Genomic DNA, 21,622 nt, shown 5'->3' on the forward strand with positions numbered 1-21,622 from the left:
TAAAAAGCTTTGAAAAGTAAAAAAAAAATTTAAGCAACATGAGACTGCGCAAAAAAAAATTTGTCTCATTTTGCATTTTCACACCATTTTTGCCCAGCTCTCACAAAGTTGGGGGGGATCACCAGGGGTGAGATTTGATGTGGTTACTCCCACTCCATGACGAGCAAATGTGTACCACAAACCTTTTACTCCAGTCCATTAATGGATCAGGTGTCTCACATTCCATCTTCACCCCTCATCAAGACCAAGATGAAAACACTGTTCTTGAGGGATCGGGGACAAAGTTAGACAACTTTCGTAAATCAGCCTAAGGGGTACTTTGCACACTACGACATCGCAGCTGCGATGTTGGTGGGGTCAAATCGAAAGTGATGCATATCCGGCGTCGTTGTCGACATCGGAGTATGTGAATCGTTTTTAATACGATTAACGAGCGCAAAAGTGTCGAAATTGTATGATCTGTGTAGTGTCGGGCATTTCCATAATGTCGCTGCAGAGACAGGTACGATGTTGTTCCTCGTTCCTGCGGCAGCACACATCGCTGTGTATGAAGCCGCAGGAATGAGGAACATCTCCTACCTGCGTCTTGGTTGCAAAGAGGAAGGAAGGAGGTGGGCGGGATATTTACGTCCCGCTCATCTCCGCCCCTCTGCTTCTATTGGATGCCTGCCGTGTGACGTCGAGGCGGTTCGCCGGCCAGAGCGACGTCGCAGGGCAGGTAAGTGCATGTGAAGCTGCCGCAGCGATAATGTTCTCTACGGCAGCAATCACAAAAGATCACATGTGCAAAGGGGGCGGGGACGATCGCGCTCGGCATCGCTACAATCGGCTTGCGATGTCGTAGTGTGAAAAGTACCCCTAAGTCCAGGGTCACAAGATCTTATAAATAAGACAAATTATATTCAATTTTTTACCAGTGACAAAAAAAGCTGTATGCTGCCACTCAGCCATTCAAATCTATGGGTGCTTGGAAATAATCGGACTCCACTCGGATGACATCTGAATGCCGTCTGATTTCCGTGGACTCACAACAGTTCACCATCTTCTCTTGATAGTGTGATCTGATTCTCTCATGTGAGAAAATCATATCACACTAAGCTGACACCGATCAAACTCCGATCAGAGTTTGATCGGAGTCTCATCACAATAATCGATCCGATTCTCTCGGATGAGAGAATCTATAGGTGTATGACCAAAGCCTTAGTATGTGTGAATCCAGCAGAGATACAGGACTCTTAAAGGGAACCTGTTATGTCTCCCAATGCTGTAATACAGGGTTAATTTGCAGGTTAATAGCGTTCTAATGTGACCAGCCAGAAGCACTAAAAGTATGGTTAGGAGAGGAAATTCACTTTATTCTTCTCGGGAGCCATGGATTTTCAGTTATAAAGGTGTTCGTGGCAGGGATCTTTGAAAACCCTGTGTACTCTGCAGAGCGAGTTCACAGCCGCTGCTCCCTGTGTACGGAGCATGACTGTAGCCCGTCCAGGCTCACCTCGATGACTGAAGCTGGCGTCTCCCGAGAGGAATAATGTTCATTTCCTAACAGTAGCCATGCTTTCAGTAAAGCAGACAGACCGCATTCTAATATCTGCAGGTTAATAACATTTGGGGACATGACAGTTTCCCTTTATGCATCCCTTCCGCTAAAGTAGTAAATAAGGCATTCCTCAAGCTGAGGCATAGTAACAAATTATTGAGTAATTCTCACACCAGAGCTTACAAGAAAGAATACATCTGTCTGAGTCAGTGACTGGCTGAATAAGATGCAGAGACAGGCAGAGACGGGGTGAATATTTCAATGAAAATGATGTATTTTTACATTATGGAGCTGGCGGATGTGAACGGAGCAACTCCGGAGCTGAGGCAACACCACACAACGCAGGTGTCAGCTGTGTCATACAGCCAGTAACTGCCTCTAACATTCGCGATTGGCAGTAGCTCCTATCAGTGATTCTGGTATGTATGTCGCAATTTCACCGTTTTTATTCGTACCGGAATCACGAACAAAAGCAGGCCCATTAAAATCAATGAGTTTGCACACACATCAGCGATGTGTCCGTGTGGTGCACACCCGTATCCGTGTGTTCCGCATGAAAACAAGTTCGTTTTTCGCCGGCATCACTGATGTCACACGGAGCACACAGTGGTGTGATCCGTGTGACATGTACCGAAGAAAACACGTATCTGTGGAATAAAATGCTTTTCAATACTCACCTGTCTACACCGCTGCTGTATTCAGGGCCCTGCTTCAGGGCTCACTCATTATGCTCATGCATATTCACTGCACAGCGGATCTGGAAGTAAGTGTGACCGCAGCGCCGGAGATAGCACTGTGGTACTGTAGCACCATGGACAGCAGCAGCATCGTGGACAGGTGAGTATAAAGTTCTTGCATTCCGTGTGCTATCACGGATTGCACATGGAGAACAGACGTGGGCCAAAACGTTTGTGGTTTTCACTGATGTGTGAAAGAGGCCTTACAAAGTTCATCATTCTTTTAAGCCACTGAAAATAGTAAAATATATAGCGTGCTTTTCCAAAAATAAGACATGGTCTATATTATTTTTGTTTCCAAAAACAGGGTTAGGGCTTATTATTGCGGGAGAGCTTATTTTTTCCCCATGAACAACAATCACATATTGATGCTTCAATTTACCTTGAAGATGTATGGCAAGCTTTAGGGTTATGTAATGCCTACCTGGATCCACAGACTCAGACGGGCTGTAATGGACAGGCTAGAGGGAAGCCACTCGCCAAGCAGGACCCCCAGAACCCTGAAATCCTTTAACCCCTATACAGGGATTTGGAATTACACAAGGCCCTGGAGATCACTACCTGTGGAAGGCTGCAGTCTGAGAGAGTAGTCGTCAGGCAGGGTCAAACAGGAATTGCGGAACAGGGACAGAATCGGCAGGCAAAGACGTAATCAGAAACAAGCAGAGGTCAAAACCGGATCAGGCAGCGAGGTATAAAAACAGCAGGCAGGAGGGTAGTCAGGAAACAAGAGGTAATCAGCACGAAATCACAGGACGAAACAGGAGCCAGAATTCTCAGAACTATCTCTGGCAGAGGTCAGCAGACAGGAGGGGAATTAAAAAGGGTGTGGTGTCTTCCCATAGGCTGTATCTGAATGATGGTACCTCAGCTGGGAGACACCCGCCACCTACAGTCAGCCAGTGGCACTGCAGATCCCCAGGAAACCCAGACCAGTGGATGAACGAAGCCTGCGCCCACCGGCGCCGCTGGCATCGACTCCTCTCCCATCACCAGCACCATCCACGGCAGGAACACGGCGTTGCCTGGCGATCGGAGCAGAAGTCGATGGAGCGGACTGCAGTGGTGACTTAACAGGTTAGTACCCTTAACTCTAACCTGCAGTCATAATTGCTGGGAGCAGTTTTTACCCTGCCATGGTGGGAGGAAGCAGCAGCATGATTTGGGAGCAACATTATGCCTCTTCCAGTGCCTCCAGCTTTAGGTTATGTCTCTACGATGTTAGTGACATAATGTAGCATCACGTGACGTAACCTAGTGCTGGAAAAGCTGCTTAACTAGGGCTTATTATATATATATATATATATATATATATATATATATATACAGTGGTGTGGAAAAGTGTCTGCCCCCTTCCTGATTTTTTATTCACACCACTGTATGTTTGGTTTACCATATTTATACCGGCCTGGAGAATGCTGCCAGAATATTATTATTACACATCGAATGCCGTAAAAATAAAACCCACAAAATAATTGTGGATTTTTCTCCCCATTTCTGTACATTAAAGTAAAGTGAATGGAGCTATTAAAAACTACAAAACATCCAAAAACATAAGCCCTCATAAGTTCGTATTGGGAGAAAAAGAAAAAATTTAAGGGGTTGTCCATAAATTGGATATCCCCTTCTCAATCATTATATTTCTGTCATGTAGAAAAATAACCTCCGGTGGGGGGGGGGCGTTCCGTTCAGCCTATCAATCCCCCAGAATTGAGTGTCACTACTGATGCAATTAGCTTCCGGGGGACCTATAGAGCTGGTATTACCTAGGGGGATCGCTCTGCCTCCATTGTATATTGGTAATGGGTTTACTATAAGTGGTAATACACAGATCAGGAAGAAGCCCAGCATTTCTGGAACGTACATCTGTGTTCCTAAGGACAAGCCTGTGATATTGCAGGCAGTAATAACGGCACTGCAGTCCTGTAATTGCTTCCATGCTAACCCATCTAGTGCTGCTAGGTCGTGCAATAAATTTCTCTGCAGTGAGAGATTTGCCTTTTATCTGTTCTGTGGATGAATTAAGAGTGAATTGCAATAGACAGTTTTGCTGACTACTCCATATGGATATCATTTTAATACAGCATTAACATGGGCACTGTTGCTTGGTTTTGCTGCAATTCACCAATTGAGATTTAACTCTTTCAAAGATATAGAAGCGACAGCGAAATAAAAAACTGACGTAATATACTCAAAAGAAAACTCCGAGGCCTGATTCGTCAGTTTTCGCTAGTTTTCTGGCATAAAACTATATGAAATGTTGAAACAATTTTTTATAACTCTTAAGGCTTGGAAAACATTAGTGTATAAATTAGATGAGTGCGATGCGAGAAAATCTCGTACTGCACTTGTACGTGAATGTTGCAAGTCAGGTTTGGGAGTTTTTAATCAGCTCTAATCGGACTGAGTTAAAAAATCATTGCACGCTGTAATCGGCAGGGTGTCTCAGATCACGTGCGCCCATACAAGTCTATAAGCGCATGTGAAAAATCGGACTGCACTCGGATGTCATCTAAGTGCAGTCTAACAATATACGTTGAGACAGGCAATGGAGAAGATTAATCTCTCCTCCTCCTCCTCACCTGTGCTCTGATTATTGCATGCATTGCATTGCATTGGAGAATCAGATCACAATATAGTGACACTCCTCATGCTCGCAGCAGAGTTTTAGTGTCATTAGCATATCACATCCGATGCGCTAGCATGCTATACACTAGTGTGTCACTCAGCCTTACCTTCACAAAAAAATTTGCAACCTTTGCCATTTTATGCCAATTACAACCAGCTATGCCAACTCTTTGAAAAATGAGAGTGTTTTTGTCAGGGGGGAATAGTTAACTGTGGCTCTAAAATTCAATTTTTATGACGTAAATGTTCTCAGCCGCTGACTGGGATACATGCCTTGTGGTGGCGCTCCACAGCTGGAGGATGTGTCATTCATTAAAAGGGCTGTCCAGTTAAAACAAATTATTACATATCAATAAGATAGGTCATAACTTGCTGATTGGTTCTGGTCACAGCGGTGAAGCATCCACCAATCAGCAGATTGGGAAACTTTTATCCCCATTACAAGATAGCGTGGCAGGTTAGATCCATGACCACCATTCCATTCATTCCGTATGGGACTGCCAGAAAAAGCCGAGCAAATTACTCAACGGCCCTTTAGGAAATTACCGTAATACAATGCAGGTATCATGAGTGGCATGTGCATTCAGACCTATGGATGTCTGACGCACAACAGAATATACAACAAACAATACAACAGGTAGGGGGGAACACCAGGGACATAATAACATAGCTCTAATGAGGGGGGTAAAAAAGACACCTCCTGCACTAACCTGCAGCTGTCCCTATCCTCCTAGCCAGGCCCTAAACAGTCTCCTCAACTATCGCCGAACAGGAACCTAAGACCCTAAAAATACCCTGCAGTGGCTATGGATAGTACATTGACAGGTGGGAGATGCTAGCCCCACTGCTACACTAATATGATACAGGGGAAGGTAAGACAAACAGGGGAAAGTAGCAACAAAAAAGGATAAGGCTCAATTTCAGGAACAAGCCTTCAAAGGACCATCAACCAAGGCGGCCAGTGAACAATTGGATTTGTATCTTCAGCAAGGAATGCTAGGTAACATCTCTACTTAAACCTGAAGAGGTGTGGCTACAAAGTAGCTGCAGCTGTAACACTCAGCTAGGACTGCTGAACAACAAAACTGACAGTAACTCATAATGCACTGAAGGAAATGAAACCATGTCTAAATGTTGATTACCAGATGGAAATGAGGGATTCCAACCCAGAATCCGTCACTAGTCTCCGAAAATAGAGAGACGACCGTGACAGCAGGGAGCACAAGCCCACTGCTGATCCATTCCAACAAGGATAATAGTTCCCTGTTCTGCCATTCTGCGTAGGTCTGACTGATCAGACAACAACTGATCAACACATTATCATCTATACTAGGTGATAACTTGTTTCGATCAACCCATAAAGGGACTCTGTCAGCAGGTTTCTGCAATATAATCTAAAGAGACTATGCTCTAAAGCGGACTTTACATGCTACAATATCGTTAATGATTTATCGTCGGGGTCACGTTGTTTGTGATGCACATCCGGCATCATTAACGATATCGCAGCGTGTGACACTTATATGCGACCTAAAACGATCGCAAAAGCGGCCAAAATCGTTTGCTGCGGAGACGTCGTTCTGAAACAAAAAATCGTTCTCTTCGAATTAGCGATATTGTTCCTAGTTCCTGCGGCAGCACACATCGCTATGTGTGACACCACAGGAGCGACAAACATCTCCTTACCTGCCTCCACCGCCAATGCGGAAGGAAGGAGGTGGGTGGGATGTTTACGTCCCGCTCATCTCCGCCCCTCCGCTTCTATTGGACGGCTGCCGTGTGACGTCGCTGTGACGCCGCACAACCCGTCTACTTAGACAGGAGGTGGATCGCCGGCCAGAGCGACGTCGCAGGACAGGTAAGTCCATGTGACGGGGGTAAGCGAGGTTGTGCACGACGGGCAGTGATTTGCCCGTGTCGCACAACTGACGGGTGCGGGTACGATCGCTTGCGATCTCGCTAGCGAGATCGCAGAATGTAAAGCCCGCTTAAGAGTTTAAACAGAGAATTCAGCCCTGCATCTGTTATCTCACAGTCTTTTTTTGTTTACCTACAATGTTAGTTTAAGCCCCTTAGCTTTATCATTAGTGGGTCTCAGCAGTGCGTGATTTGTAGTCTGACTCCACCCCCCTCTGTGATTAGCAGCTTCTGTCTGTGGAAATGTACACTGAAAGCCTGGAGAGAGGCCAGCTCTCCCAGCACTGCTACATATAAAATCTCAAATCTTTCACTGTGTCAGAATGGCTGCACACAGTAATCTAAGTGACACACTGTTGAACTCAGGGCCTCTTTGCCTACATCATGCTGCTCTCAGATGAGGTATCAAAAACTATAAAGCTGTGTAGTATTGTCCCATTTAAACTGTGTGGCCTAACTCTACCTTTGTATATATTCATCTTATATGTACCATGTTCCACTTGATAGTTATTACAAAAACAGCAGTGCTCTTAGGTTAGAATATCTAGAAAATACAGTGCCATACAAAGCACCATGTTGTGGTACACATTGTGACTACATGACTTCTGGACATGGAATGGACCCTCATTCCAAACTACATTGCCCAATAAAATAAAACACACAACATATTATTTTGGTTTAAAAAGACCACAGCTTTATATTAGGCATATTCTGAGATTCACAAATACCGTGGGTTTCCCTAGCTGCCTGCCATACAGTAATCCAGAGGCGGCACGCTCTGACTTGCCACACGTGGCAAAGCCAGTCCACTTTAACGGCTTCAATGACCCTACCAAAGCTCCTCATTCCTGTGCTTAACAGCTAAGCCACCCCTGGATGACGTTACCAGTATCACATCCTTCAGGCTGGCCACCACAGCGCAGCCTATTCACCACCATTGTGTAACAGCTTCTATTAACTTTCTAACTTGCCACCCACTTCCACCTGACACACAATATCATATATGTAACAGTAATAAACCAGCCAGATTTGATTTAAACTGTCTTTCATTCTGACTTTTCTCTTTTTTTTTTTTTTTAATTAAAACCAGGCAATGATACCTAAACGAGCAATCAACAGGAAGAGAGCGCTCACTTCCTGTTGAATAACTCGTTTGGTCCGAAGGCGGGGAGACAGAAGCTGGTACTGATTGGACGTGGAGCTCGCGTGACGTCACAATCCCACGTGGTGCCCCGGCACAACGATCTTGGACACCACTGGAAGGGCGCGGGTACAGGAGGTGAGTATAGGCTTTATTATTTTACCTGAGGGAAACATGGAATCAGAAGAGGTTGCTCTAGTAGAGGACAACCCCATTAATTCTGCAAATTGTTTCTGTCGCTTTACTCGGCTTTGTTCACCCTTGTTTCTGTTTTAAGAAAATACATTATTAAGACCTCTGTTATGATCAGAAAAATATAATCAAAACTTACCAGTTTTTATTTCTACATGAACTCAAGCTGCAAGTCTATATAGACCAATACAGCCCTTTTACGATCGTTCTGTCCACATACTGTTTGCATGTTGTCATTTTAGGATTTCTAAAAGAGTAAATCAGCTGATGAATGGTAGGTTTATTTCAGTGATTCCCAAACCTTTCTAAGTGGCTAAGAGCACCAGACAATTCATAAAAAAGGGCATTTCAACACTATCTCTAATGGTGCATGCCCACAATCAGTGTTTGCAGAATTTTGGATGGAGAGTGTTTTCGCTGCGTTCAAGACGCTGCATTGTACAGTGCAAGCACAGTGGATGGGATTTATAGAAATCCCGTGCCCACTGTGTGTGTACGGCCTGCAGTGAAAAGTGACCTGCGGTGCGGCTTTCTGAGCCGCAAGCATGTTAATTCTTTGCTGCTGAGTCGCAAGCGTCCTCCGTAGGGAGAACACAAGCGAGAGATTGCAGAGCCCCAAACCCTGACCACTGGCAGCTGCTGTCTCCTGCGATCTCCTGCAGAGAAAACTCAAGGCCCCGCAGGTCAGTAACCGCTACATCCAGAACGCAACAGGTCCTGGGCACGTATCATTAAACTGGATTTACACTACTGGGTTTTGCTTTCTATATATGCTCCATGGCACAAGGATCGGCTGTGGATCTCCTGATCTGTAATAGACAGCCTTAATATAGCAAATATCAAATGTCAAGCTGGCCGGTTAACGCATCGTGGTTTGTACTTGAACCATGAAACACACATGTGTGAATCCAGCCCTAAGCGGGCTTTACACACTACGATTTTGCTACAGCGATCTTGTTGGGGTCACGGAATTTGTGACGCACATCCGGCCGCTGTAGCGATCTCGTTGTGTGTGACGACTAGGAGCGATTTTGGATTGATGCAAAAACGTCCAAAATCGCTCCTCATTGACATGGGGGTCCGCTCCCAAGTATCGATGCTATTGCTTCGCCGAAGTTGTTCCTCGTTCCTGCGGCAGTGCACATCGCTGTGTGTGACTCCCGTAGGGACAAGGAACATCTCCTTACCTGCCGCTGGCCACAATGCGGAAGGAAGGAGATGGGCGGGATGTTCGTCCCGCTCATCTCCGCCCCTCCGCTTTCATTGGGCGGCCGCTTAGTGACGTCGCTGTGACACCGAACGGACCGCCCCCTTTGCAAGGACGCGGTACGACGGTCACAGCGACGTCGCTATGCAGGTAAGTATGTGTGACGGGGTGCCGGATTTTGTGCGCGACGGGCAGCGATATGCCCGTTTCGCACAAACGATGGGGGCGGGTAGCATGCTAGCGATATCGGTACCTATACCGTAGCATGTAAAGCCACCCTAAGGCTACATTCGGACAATGAGCTTTTGGTGAGTTTTAGATGTTGCAGAATTTCTGAACCATTATTATTATTGATTTACTTAGATGAGGATTACATGCATTTTTGATGCGTTTTCTAAATGTGTTTTTTCCACAACTAATACAAGTCTATGGGTAAAATCTGCACAAAAACAGCATACCGCAAGAGAAACTGACATGTTGTGGATCCGAAACACGGTCAGTTTATGCTGCGTAAAAAAATGCACAGTGGACATGAGATTTCTATACATCCCATCCACTTTGCTGGAACTGTAAGACGCTGCATTTTTGACTCACCAAAAACTCATTGTGGGAATGGAGCCTTATCTATTATGCTACACCCAAGATTACATATATAAATAGACAAAATCAGACAGTGCCTATAGGCACCAGAAATAAAAGGACACACCACTAAAAATAAAACACCATTAGTAAATAGTCCTTGAATTCTCCTCTAAAGTTACTAAAATTCCTACTTATTTTACATCTCGGGACGCTAGATTCTAATCATTAATGTCATCATAACAGTCTCCAAAGGGAATGTTCAGCTTTACTACAGCCCTGAAATACATATCTGTATAGCTATTATGTGGTTACACGTGAGCACGGGATGCCTCACTAGTACAGATGAGCGAAAGCGGTTTAGCGCATTCAGCTCGACCTTAGATAAAATTTGGGACCCGGACTTGCCCTGAACTCCAATGGAAGTCACTAATGGGCAGTTTGGGTCTCTGCCCACATGCAGCCATAAATAGATCACTTCCGGGGGTGGGCAGGGTTTTTCCATTTTTTTGTTTGGCACACACGATTTCTGATCACGCTGTTGTTACCCCCAGTACGAGCCGATCAAATACTGCAAGAGTCTCACACTGGGCTGCGCGCTGAGCATATCTGAAACAGCAATACTCACACGAGAGGTTTGTATATGTAAAGCTCCTGAACTCTGTTTGTTTTGTAAAGACTGTTTTTGGTACGAACATCGAACTTCGGTTTCGCTCATCCTTACTCACTAGGCACATTTGACATCAGTGGTGACAACTTTGTAACCAGATATCACTTCTATATTACCATAGTTTAAAAAAGAATGGGAGACAGCGTCCCATTGGGTGATGTTCAATTCAATTAGTCTTTATTCCATTGGTTGAACACAGCAGCGTTTAGATTGGTTTGGTCTTTTCCAAGCCTTGAAAAACACCAAACTGGTCGAAACGTTGCTGTGTTAAACCAATGGAATACAGACGAATTGAATTGAACTTCACCCAATGGGACGCTGTCACCCCCTCTTTTTTATGGTATGTTATTCAAGTAATCCCTTGACTTGGACATGTGTCTCTGAATGTGTGGTGATCCCACAGGTGGCTCAACTTTTTGACCAGGATGTTGTGGACTGTTTTTTGCTCCATATATTACCATAGTTGTCACACAGTTCTCTCTAAAGGATGTAAAACGTTTCTAGGTGCTATAAAGAAGTCAAGTAAACAAGCCAAGAAACACAATTGTCAGCTGGGAGTGAGCTGAATTTGAAGTAGCTGAAGTCAACTTATGGCTCAACTGGACTGCTCGCATTTCTCTGAGCAAAGTATATGGCAGCCAAAATAAGTATATCAGTGTCGTAATACGATAATATAGACAAGGGTATGAAATAGAAAATGCATTAGGATGAGTGCTTTCAATACAGGTCTAAATAACACTGCAAGAAGGCCAACGAGCGCCATTCCCGAGGTTCCACATTGTGTTTTGTATAGAGATGCAATCTGTTTGTCAGGATCAGTTCACATGTGAGTGTCAGGCTTCTCAGGCAAGGGTCATTCCATGTCGGTCTAGTCAAAGACTAGTCCAGAGATAATTACTGTGCTTAGAAGTCAATCATCGCTTAAGAAGCACAAATTAATTAGGCAACTCTTAATGGCAACATTCAATCACTCCCTTATGCCATGTAGATTCACCTATGAACACCACTGAACTTATTATTAATCTTTACATATCATGTGCCGACAGGGTAAGATCAAAAACTGTCTCCCCCAGCAAAAGTATTTGTAAAGGCTTCTTTCTGATTTTTTTCTTGTCGAATTGCATAGTATAAACGTATAATGCCCCCATAATATTGCCACAATGTGCTACATACAAATTTAGCAAATGTTACCTTGACTTGAACTACAATATCACAGAACTATAACAGTGTAATTATACACCAATCTCCTAACAACACTAAATTACTTATGCCTTGCTATTAAAGATGAGCGAACGTGAACTGTAAAGTTTCTTTATGGTAAGAGGGTTCATTTTCAGTTATTTCTTTGGCTTGTTAACCCTAAGGGGTACTTTGCACGTTGCGACATCGCTACTGCGATCTCGTCGGGGTCAAATCGAAAGTGACGCACATCCGGCGCCGGTAACGACGTTGCAACGTGTAAAGCCTAGAAGCACCGATAAACGATCGCAAAAGCGTCGAAAATCGATGATCTGTGTAGTGTCGGTCATTTGCATAATTTCGCTGCATCGACAGGTACGATATTGTTCTTCGTTCCTGCGGCAGCACACATCGCTGTGTATGAAGCCGCAGGAGCGAGGAACATCTCCTACCTGCGTCACGCCTGCAATGAGGAAGGAAGGAGGTGGGCGGGATGTTTACGTACTGCTCATCTCCCCGCCCCTCCGCTTCTATTGGCCGCCTGCCGTGTGACGTCGCTGTGACGCTGCACGACCCGCCCCCTTAGGAAGGAGGCGGGTCGCCGGCCAGATCGACGTCGCAGGGCAGGTAAGTGCGTGTGAAGCTGCCGTAGCAATAATGTTCGCTACAGCAGCTATCACAAGATATCGCATGTGCGACGGGGGCGGGGACTATCGCGCTCGGCATCACTACAATCGGCTAGCCATGTCGCAGCGTGCAAAGTACCCCTAAGGCCACATGCGCATTGCTGAGTATTTGGTGAGTTCTTTACCTCAGTATTTGTAGCCAAAACCAGGAGTGGATGAAAAATGCAGAAGCGGTGCCCGTGTTTCTATTATACTTTTCCTCTGATTGTTCCACTCCTGGTTTTGGCTACAAATACAGAGGTAATAACCTCACCAAAGGGCATGGGCACATGGCATAATTTGGTGTCATCTCAGGTTCTGAGATCTATATAATTGACCAGGTGTGTCCTGCAGTGTCTGATCATTGGATTTATAAAAAATAAAAACTATAAGGAGATTTGTGCTGCCTGAACCATAAGCAGCATGACTCAGACTCTGGCTGTGTTAATGTAGCTATGCATATTTTATTTCAATGTGCTGCAATGTTTCAGAGAAAAACTAATCTTGGATGACTAGTTTGAGGTCAGTCAAGAGTGTCTACTTCCCCGCCTCGCTTTCTTAGACTGAAAAGTCTCACCTTATGGCTAGGTGACAGCATCGGATGCGATATGCTAATGACTCTCGGCTCAGGCTCTGCTGCCAGCGTGATCCTAGTGTCATGCAACTGTGACCCGATCCTGCAATCAGGTCACAGCTGTTAAGCTGAGGACGGGTGCTGCGGAGGAGAGGGAGGAGTTAATCCCCCCATCTCCTCCATTGTCAGCCTGTGCGTATATCGCACTGCACTTCGATTACATCCGAGTGCAGTCCGATGTATCTCTCGCATCCATTCACTTGAATGGGTGCGAGGTATACGGCTCTGGCAGAAAATCGCAGCATGCTGCCGCTTTTCTTGCATCCAGAATCTTGATGCAAGAAAAGCTGACTAACTACTCTCCCTCATTGACTAACATTGGTCCGAGTGCAATGCGAGCTTTTCTCGCATTGCACTCGTCCGATTTTCACGCTCGTGTGAGCGTACCCTATGTGTGTGTATAAGGAGAAAACAGTGAATGGGAGGAGGACGATGTCTCCCTGGGAGCCTACCTTGAACTAGTCATTTGAAATGCATAATAACCGGATGGCTTGTCAAAGGATGTTTTCTCTGAAATGCCATAGTTTCGGAGTAAAAGATAAATAACTACAATAATGCCATTATTCAGTACCATAGATTTCCAGACACGTTCCTTTTAAAAACTAAACATTGATGTCTGTCTTGTCTCTGATGGCCATCCTGGTTCTCATGACCGTCCTTGCTCTGATGACTATCCTGTCTCTGATGGCTGTCCTGTCTCTGATGGCCGTCCTGTCTCTGATGGTCCTACTGTCTCTGATGGCCCTACTGTCTCTGATGGCCATCCTCTCTCTGATGACTATCCTGTCTCTGATGGCTGTCCTGTCTCTGATGGCCGTCCTGTCTCTGATGGTCCTACTGTCTCTGATGGCCCTACTGTCTCTGATGGCCATCCTCTCTCTGATGCCCCTACTGTCTCTGATGCCCCTACTGTCTCTGACAGCCGTCCTGTCTCTGACGGCCGTCCTGCCTCTGTCAGCCGTCCTGTCTCTGACGGCCGTCCTGTCTCTGATGGCTGTCCTGTCTCTGATGACCGTCCTATCTCTGATGAATATCCTGTCTTCTGTTTTATCACCAGAAACAATGACACATACTGTGCTACACAGGCAATGTTTCACAATCAGAAGCGTGCTATTCTGTTATTACTTATGTTGTTGGGGTGTAAGTGACAGATCCGTCTATCTCTAGTCAGCAAATTTACCATCAACCCCGTTTTCCAATGCAATATCTCTAATGTCATCAGCAAGTGGTCAGCATGATGATGAGGAAGGTAGCAGAGCTTTTAGCACGAAATGTGAACCTCACTTTTCTCCCCTCCGTCTCAAGAGGAATCAAGAACAGTATTTCCAAGTAGTGACACAATTCGATGAAACTACCAGCAAGTATTCCTTAAGAAAATATAAGGTAGCATTTATTTTAGTGATATCCACAGGATTGTTTCTCTAGCATTCTTGATGTCTCCTGCGGAAAGGCTTCCGTCCCAGACTCTCCCACTGTATCTAATGGTAAACGGTCGAACATAATTGCTGACTTGCCCCAATGAGTTATTTCACTTTCTGAGGTCGCACACAACGCATTTTGTGAGGACAATTTTTGTGTAGTCCGCAGTATGGATCACGCCAAGGGTGTAAACAATGTTTACTGGTGCTGCCGATACTGTACTGGACCCTATTCATAGAATGGAAGGTGGGGAAGCCCATGCCATTTACAATAGTAGGTGTTAGCATTCTTATAGTGGTGGTTGCTACAATACATATATAATAAAAGATCCTAATGATATGTAATATTAATAGGATGAGCCCAAGACAAATAAATCTAATTCACTCTTATGTAAAAACAGTTCCCTTGCATGATATGGCCACACAAACTCCCACATTAGTATCACACAACCATTTCACAATCGCAATCTTCGCCAATGGCAATCCATCAAGTAGTCACATCACCAGCGACCAATCTACGGATTAACATATTATCAGCAATTACATAAATCATTAACAATAGCATGTGACATATGAAGGACGCAGTGCACGGAAGAGACGCTTAAAGCGTTATCTGCAGAAGACACTGGTGCAGGTTTTGATCAAGGGGTTAATGAGAATCTTACACCGGAGGTTGCCATGGTGACGTTAGCATTAGTGCACTGCCATGGCCGCTGTGCTCACTTATCTTTCCCGAATGCATAGAAAAATAATAATTGTGCTAAATGCAGCATACAGCTGAACACGGCAAGTCAGCGCAAGCCGAATGCGTCTGGGTACATCAATATGGGGATGTGATTGGTGCTTTGGGCTGAACGCTTTTGTTTTGCAGGCGAGATGGAAACCACCGTTTCTCAGCAAAGATGGGATTCCTATGGGTGGTCTGCGCATGTGGGGAGGGAAGTCCCTTAACCCCTCGTTTGCCAGGTACTCACAGAGCTCTCAGTTTGACCCACATCTTCTTGCTCGGGGCCGATTTCAGCTCGAATGGAGACGTGCATCCCTCTAGCAGATCTTTGTCGACGCTGGGAGCCTCCATCATTCCTGCGGAAGAGAGGAAAAACGTGTCAGTCGGTTGATATAAAGGTTTATTTTGGGCTCGTGGGTACGTCATTCCAGCCAAATCGCAGATCAAGGTCTGATCAAACGCTCAGTTACGTGTGACATGATTGATATATTGACATCGCTGATTGACAGATAGGACCTGCTCATTAAAACTCATATTAGACATGTGACCTAGAAGACCATGGGGGCAAAACAATTGATACAGAGAGATGGACAGGTCCACTGTGTTACAACATACCAAAACAGCAGTCTGCCAGGACGGATCTGTGCCAGCACGGAAGGGGTTCATGCAAATTATTTTTCTCTCACATGTTCTGTGGTCTCCCCTGCGTCCTTCAGGGAAATCAGTCCATTCTCCTTGCGCTGTGATGGATAAATGTGGGCAGCAGGAAGGGGGGGGACTAATACCAGCAGCAATAGCATGAAGCAGGACGCCTGCCCCTTCTGCAGAGGGATCTGTACGCGTGCTACTGATCGAGATACAGCATGGTATACCTCTAATCCATGGAGATCCTCCCCCAGTGACTCTAACAGGTTATCATTATCAGACTTTGCCCACACTATTTCCATCTATGCTGCAGGATTTCCATAAGACCTGTGCGGGAAGTCCGGCTCTCCAGAGGTGCCACATGTCTCTGCCATGGCAATGTGACATTTCCTAAACAACGGATTATACGCTCGTCAGCATAAAACTGCACTGCACCAAAAGCACAATACACACTCTGCAACTGATGAAAGAGGTTGTGCTCATTAAATTTCTTCTATTAACACAGATTAGCATATGTAAAAGCCCACAAAATACGGGAAGAGGGCACTGAGGAGTCCCTGTCTGTGCCCGTGTCCGAATAATCAGCCTAGAGCGGAGATTTACTGACAGAAGTAAATAACCTGTGGCTGTATGTTATTAATGTATATCTCGATAGATCCCTAAATCACAGATAACAAAGTGGCTTTCCGCCGGTTGCTAGGCAACACCCCACAAACACACAGTCGCCCATTTAGCGGCGGTCCATCTTATATACTTTGTATTCAGCTCTGGAACTATAGAAATGTCAGTGACATGGAAATGTAACGAGGCGTCCTGAACAATGCCCATTGCTATTCAGGTGATAAGTTGCAGTATGGATATGAAGGAAACATTTGCCGAGTGACTGATTTATCTTTTAAGATAAAGGCCACTTTACTGTGAGCGGAATATTAAGGCAGGAGGCCACATATAAGTGTTTCCCTGTACATTTTCATCAGCCAAGCACATACACAGAAGGCCATGCTTTCCTTGAAACCTAGAAATGAACCCCTATATCCCACGCCCAGCGAAAGTAAAAATCAAGGACATACAATAAGAATGTATATAAGATCTGTATGGCAGTACCCAGACAAAGGGGGCTTTGCACTTTGCGACATTGCTACTGCGATCTCGTCGGGGTCAAATCGAAAGTGACGCACATCCGGTGCTGGTAACGACGTTGCAACGTGTAAAGCCTAGAAGCACCGATAACCGATCGCAAAAGCATTGAAAATCGGTGATCTGTGTAGTGTCGGTTATTTCCATAATTTCGCTGCAGCGACAGGTATGATGTTGTTCCTCGTTCCTGTGGCAGCACACAACGCTGTGTATGAAGCCGCAGGAGCGAGGAACATTTCCTTACCTGCGTCCCGCCTGCAATGAAGAAGGAAGGAGGTGGGCGGAATATTTACATCCCGCTCATCTCCGCCCCTCCGCTTCTATTGGCCGCCTGCCATGTGACGTCGCTGTGACGCCGCAAGACCCGCCCCCTTAGGAAGGAGGCGGGTAGCCGGCCAGAGCGACGTCGCAAGGCAGGTAAGTGTGTGTGAAGCTGCCGTAGCGATAATATTCGCTACGGCAGCTATGACAAGATATCGCACGTACGACAGGGGCGGGGACTATCGCGATCGGCATCACTACAATCGGCTAGCGATGTCGCAGCGTGCAAAGTACCCCTTAGATGATAGCGATGCCGAGCTCGATAGGGGCGGGTCGTTTGGTGTCACAGCGACGTCACACGGCAGGCGGCCAATAGAAGCGGAGGGGCGGAGATGAGCGGGACGTAAGCATCCCGCCCACCTCCTTTCTTCTTCATAGCAGGCGAGACACATGTAAGGAGATGTTCCTCGCTCCTGCGGCTTCACATACAGCGATGTGTGCTGCCGCAGGAACGAGGAACAACATCATACCTGTCACTGCGGTGAAATTATGGAAATGACCGACACTACACAGATCCCCGATTTTCAACGCTTTTGCGATCGTTTATCGGTGCTTCTAGGCTTTACACGTTGCGACGTCGTTACTGGCGCCGTATGTGCATCACTTTCGATTTGACCCCGACAAGATCGCAGTAGCGATGTCGCAACGTGCAAAGCCCCCCTTAGGGCTCATTCACATATCAATTTTTTATGTATGATTGCTATCCGCTTTTTTTTTTAATGGGACAGTCTATGGGGCTGACTCCAAGTACTGTTTATTCTTCAGACCAAGTCGTCTGTGCAACATAATGGATACATGTTCGATATCGGCAATGCAAGTCTATGGGTCTGTGAAAAAAAATCAAGACAAAAAGGCTGACGGTGCTCCCAAAACTGCAATGTGAACAGTTGCATAACTAAACATGACATAAAATGACTCTGAAATGCTAAAGCATGAAAACCATGAATGTAAGAATACAGATATGCATTACTTCCAAAGGAAATCTAACAAAAAATTGAGATACTTAGCATACAAAAATGGCCATTTCTATATCTATCCAGTAGCCACGTCAAGGCATACCTCATATACTAGGTTTCTACTTACTCTGAACTGAAGGCTCTCTCTGTGTTTAAAAACCTCCTGCGCATTGGCACGTAGGAACCTACTATAGAGAATTGTGTTCTTCCCTATACTAGGGAGTTCTTGGTACTTAGTGCCTTATGGAGGGTCAGCATGTCACCACTTTACAGATCTATTCTCTCCTAAAAGCAATATTTCTAAACAGGCATGTTCTATCTATACTACTGAACACAGCAGATTTAACATGTTAGATAAAATCAGAGAAACAACAAGAGTTAAGGCCGCTTTACACACTGTGATATCGGTACCGATATCGCTAGTGTGGGTACCCGCCCCCATCTGTTGTGCGACACGGGCAAATCGCTGCCCGTGGCGCACAACATCGCCCAGAGCCGTCACACATACTTACCTGCCTAGCGACGTCGCTGTGACCGGCGAACCGCCTCCTTTCTAAGGGGGCGGTTCTTTCAGCGTCACAGCGACGTCACAGCAGCGTCACTGAACCGCCGCCCAATAGCAGCGGAGGGGCGGAGATGAGCGGGACGTAACATCCCGCCCACCTCCTTCCTTCTGCATAGCGTCCGGGAGGCAGGTAAGGAGAGCTTCCTCGTTCCTGCGGCGTCACACGGAGCGATGTGTGCTGCCGCAGGAACGAGGAACAATTTCGTTACTGCTGCAGTAACGATATTTGAGAATGGACCCCCATGTCACCGATGAGCGATTTTGCACGTTTTGCGACGATGCAAAATCGCTCATAGGTGTCACACGCAACGGCATCGCTAATGCGGCCGGATGTGCGTCACAAATTCCATGACCCCAACGACAACGCATTAGCGATGTCGTAGTGTGTAAAGCCCCCTTTACAGTATACAATAGAGAGACATTATTTTATGGGTGCTGTAAAATAGTTCTGTGATGCCCCTGAACTAATCAGGGTGTCACAGGGAACTGCACACCAGTGGGTGGTCTAGCTGGAAAAGGGCCACCCACCTAGGGGTCAGGTAGACTAGTGGGAGGGAGATAGTCAGTGAAGTGGTAACCCTCAGAGAGTGAGGAGCTGAGGGAGTTGGAGCTCCCTTTGGTTGGGTCGCAGACGGTGGTCTGGGACCAGAGGAGTCGGAGACCCGGTCGCAGGGTATTGGAGAAGGGTGCCCAGACTTAGTTTTGGAGAACGGTCGGCACCGGAAAATCTAGTAACCGGACTGGTACCGAGCACGGCGGGGTACTGGGCCCTAGATCAGGGAGTAGGTTTATGCAACCTGATAATTAACCTGTGGAGGATAGTCTCTTTATGAACTTTCCGCAAGAGCTCAGAGATTGAAGGCACCAACACAACGAGGGGGATAGGGCTTTCCAGCTTATGAGGCCCACTGAGATCCCAAGTGTCAGCCATCGAGAGCAGAGCTCCTCTAACTAATTGTAGGGAGTAGAATCCCGAAAGCTTCAGGCTGAGGGGTCACTCAGAACATCTAAATATAGTGCATGGAGGCAGGTCCAGAACCATCAGCAATACCAACAGGGATGGATATCCGGACGAGCTCCCCTGAGTGGTAGCGGCACCCAGAGACTTGGTTTACTCCTGTGTGAGAGTCTGCTTAATGGTCGCACCAACACCCACACGACCTGAGTGAGTACGCTGCATTCCCCTGAGTCTGCCCGCCTAGCCTGCACCACGCTCCCCTACAACTCCACCATCCTGAGTCCCGGGGCCTACCCTACCCGTGGAGGGAACGTCATCTGGCTGCCCTGCTCCATCTACCCCCAGGTACTCCCATCGGCAGCAGCGGTACTCCCCTTACAGCGAACCACGGGTGGCTTCATGAACAATAACCCCCTTTTTATTTTCGGGTGGCCGTAAGCCCCCGGGTCCGGAGACTCTCGAGCCACAGCAACCCCGGATCTGAGCAGTCTGACTGCTGCAGGGACGGTACAGTTCCATATATTAGAGCTTCTATACAGCTGTATATTTGTTTTTACATATATTCCTTGCTTCAGGTTCAGACTTTTAAGGCCAATGCAACTCAACGGATCAGAACTGATGGCAAAACTGATGAAAAATGCATCAGTTGCATTTGTGCTTTTTTCCTATTTACTCCCAGGCGCTAACCAAAGCTGGATCCAATAATTACATGAAGTTGTGATCTGGCCTTCAAAACAGTGCAAAAACTGATTCACTGGACAGGTGGGGAAAATCTTATCATAAACTGTGATCAGTTTCTCTGGCCCATTGGGGCTCACAATCTAAATTCCCTATAAGAATGTCTTTGAAATAAAACCTTAGCACCCAGAGGAAACCTACGCAAATATGGGGAGAACATACAAACTCCTTGCAGATTTTGTCCTTTATAGGATTTGAACCCAGGACCCCAGAGCTGCAATACTGCAGTGCTAACCACTGAGGCACCATGCTAACCACTGAGCCACCATGCTGCCCGTAGTCCCATAGGATCAAATTCTGACAGGGGAAGGAAGAGAACAAAAGTTCTCCATCATCTCCATTCTATGAGCGCGTTGAAATCGTACTGCAGTAGGATGTCATCTGAGTGTAGTCCTATGATTTCCATGCACCCCTAAACTTTAAAGGGAACCAATCACCAAGATTTTCATATATAACCTAAAGCCAGTGCTATACTGGCACTATCAGGCAGAGTCTACACATATCTTTAGTGGTCAGCTCAGATGTTTACGTTTTAAAACAGAAGAAGGAAAAGTTGATAAAATCGGTAGCTGCTTGGGTGACAGCAGCTGAGGATCAGATAATATCTGGTGGGGAATTCATAGTTATCCCCTCCCTCTGTTAGAATTAGCATAAGTATTATACAAACGATTCCCTTTTTCCTTTGCAGGACCTGTGTGAGGTCATACCCATGTGACCAGAAGGGGCGGGGCCTCAGCCAACAAAGCTGATACCAAGAAGCAACATTTTTCTGTTGGCTGAGGCCCCACTCCTTCTGGTCAAACAAGTATGACCTCTCACAGGTCCTGCAAAGGAAAATGTGAATTGTTTGTATAATAGTTATGTTAATTCTAAGAGTGGGAGGGGATAACTCTGAAACCCCACCCCCTGATATCTGATCCGCAGCTGCTGTCACTGAAGAAGCTGCCTATTTTATAAAATTTACTTTCTTGTGTTTCAAAACCTAAACATCCAAGCTGACTACTAAAGGTATGTATAGAATCAGCCTGATAGTGCCAGTATAGCACTGGCTTTAGGTTACATATGAAAATC

The 21,622-nt window shown here is 46.0% G+C and overlaps 1 protein-coding gene across 4 annotated transcripts in view; it reads right to left on the reverse strand.

The window, feature by feature from the left end:
• The window catches only part of PDE1B (phosphodiesterase 1B), a 556,943-nt gene that overhangs the window by 476,765 nt on the left and 58,556 nt on the right, over positions 1 to 21,622 (reverse strand). For 2 of the 4 annotated variants that reach the window (XM_075337166.1, XM_075337165.1), the window contains exon 2: positions 15,479 to 15,587. In XM_075337166.1, the coding sequence (XP_075193281.1) occupies positions 15,479 to 15,587 (109 nt within the window). Of the gene's footprint in view, positions 1 to 15,478; positions 15,588 to 15,846; positions 16,103 to 21,622 lie in introns of those variants that run through there. The other 2 variants (XM_075337170.1, XM_075337169.1) reach the window with 2 other exon arrangements.

Source organism: Anomaloglossus baeobatrachus, chromosome 2 (genome assembly GCF_048569485.1).
Source record: "Anomaloglossus baeobatrachus isolate aAnoBae1 chromosome 2, aAnoBae1.hap1, whole genome shotgun sequence".
Lineage (NCBI taxonomy): Eukaryota > Metazoa > Chordata > Amphibia > Anura > Aromobatidae > Anomaloglossus > Anomaloglossus baeobatrachus.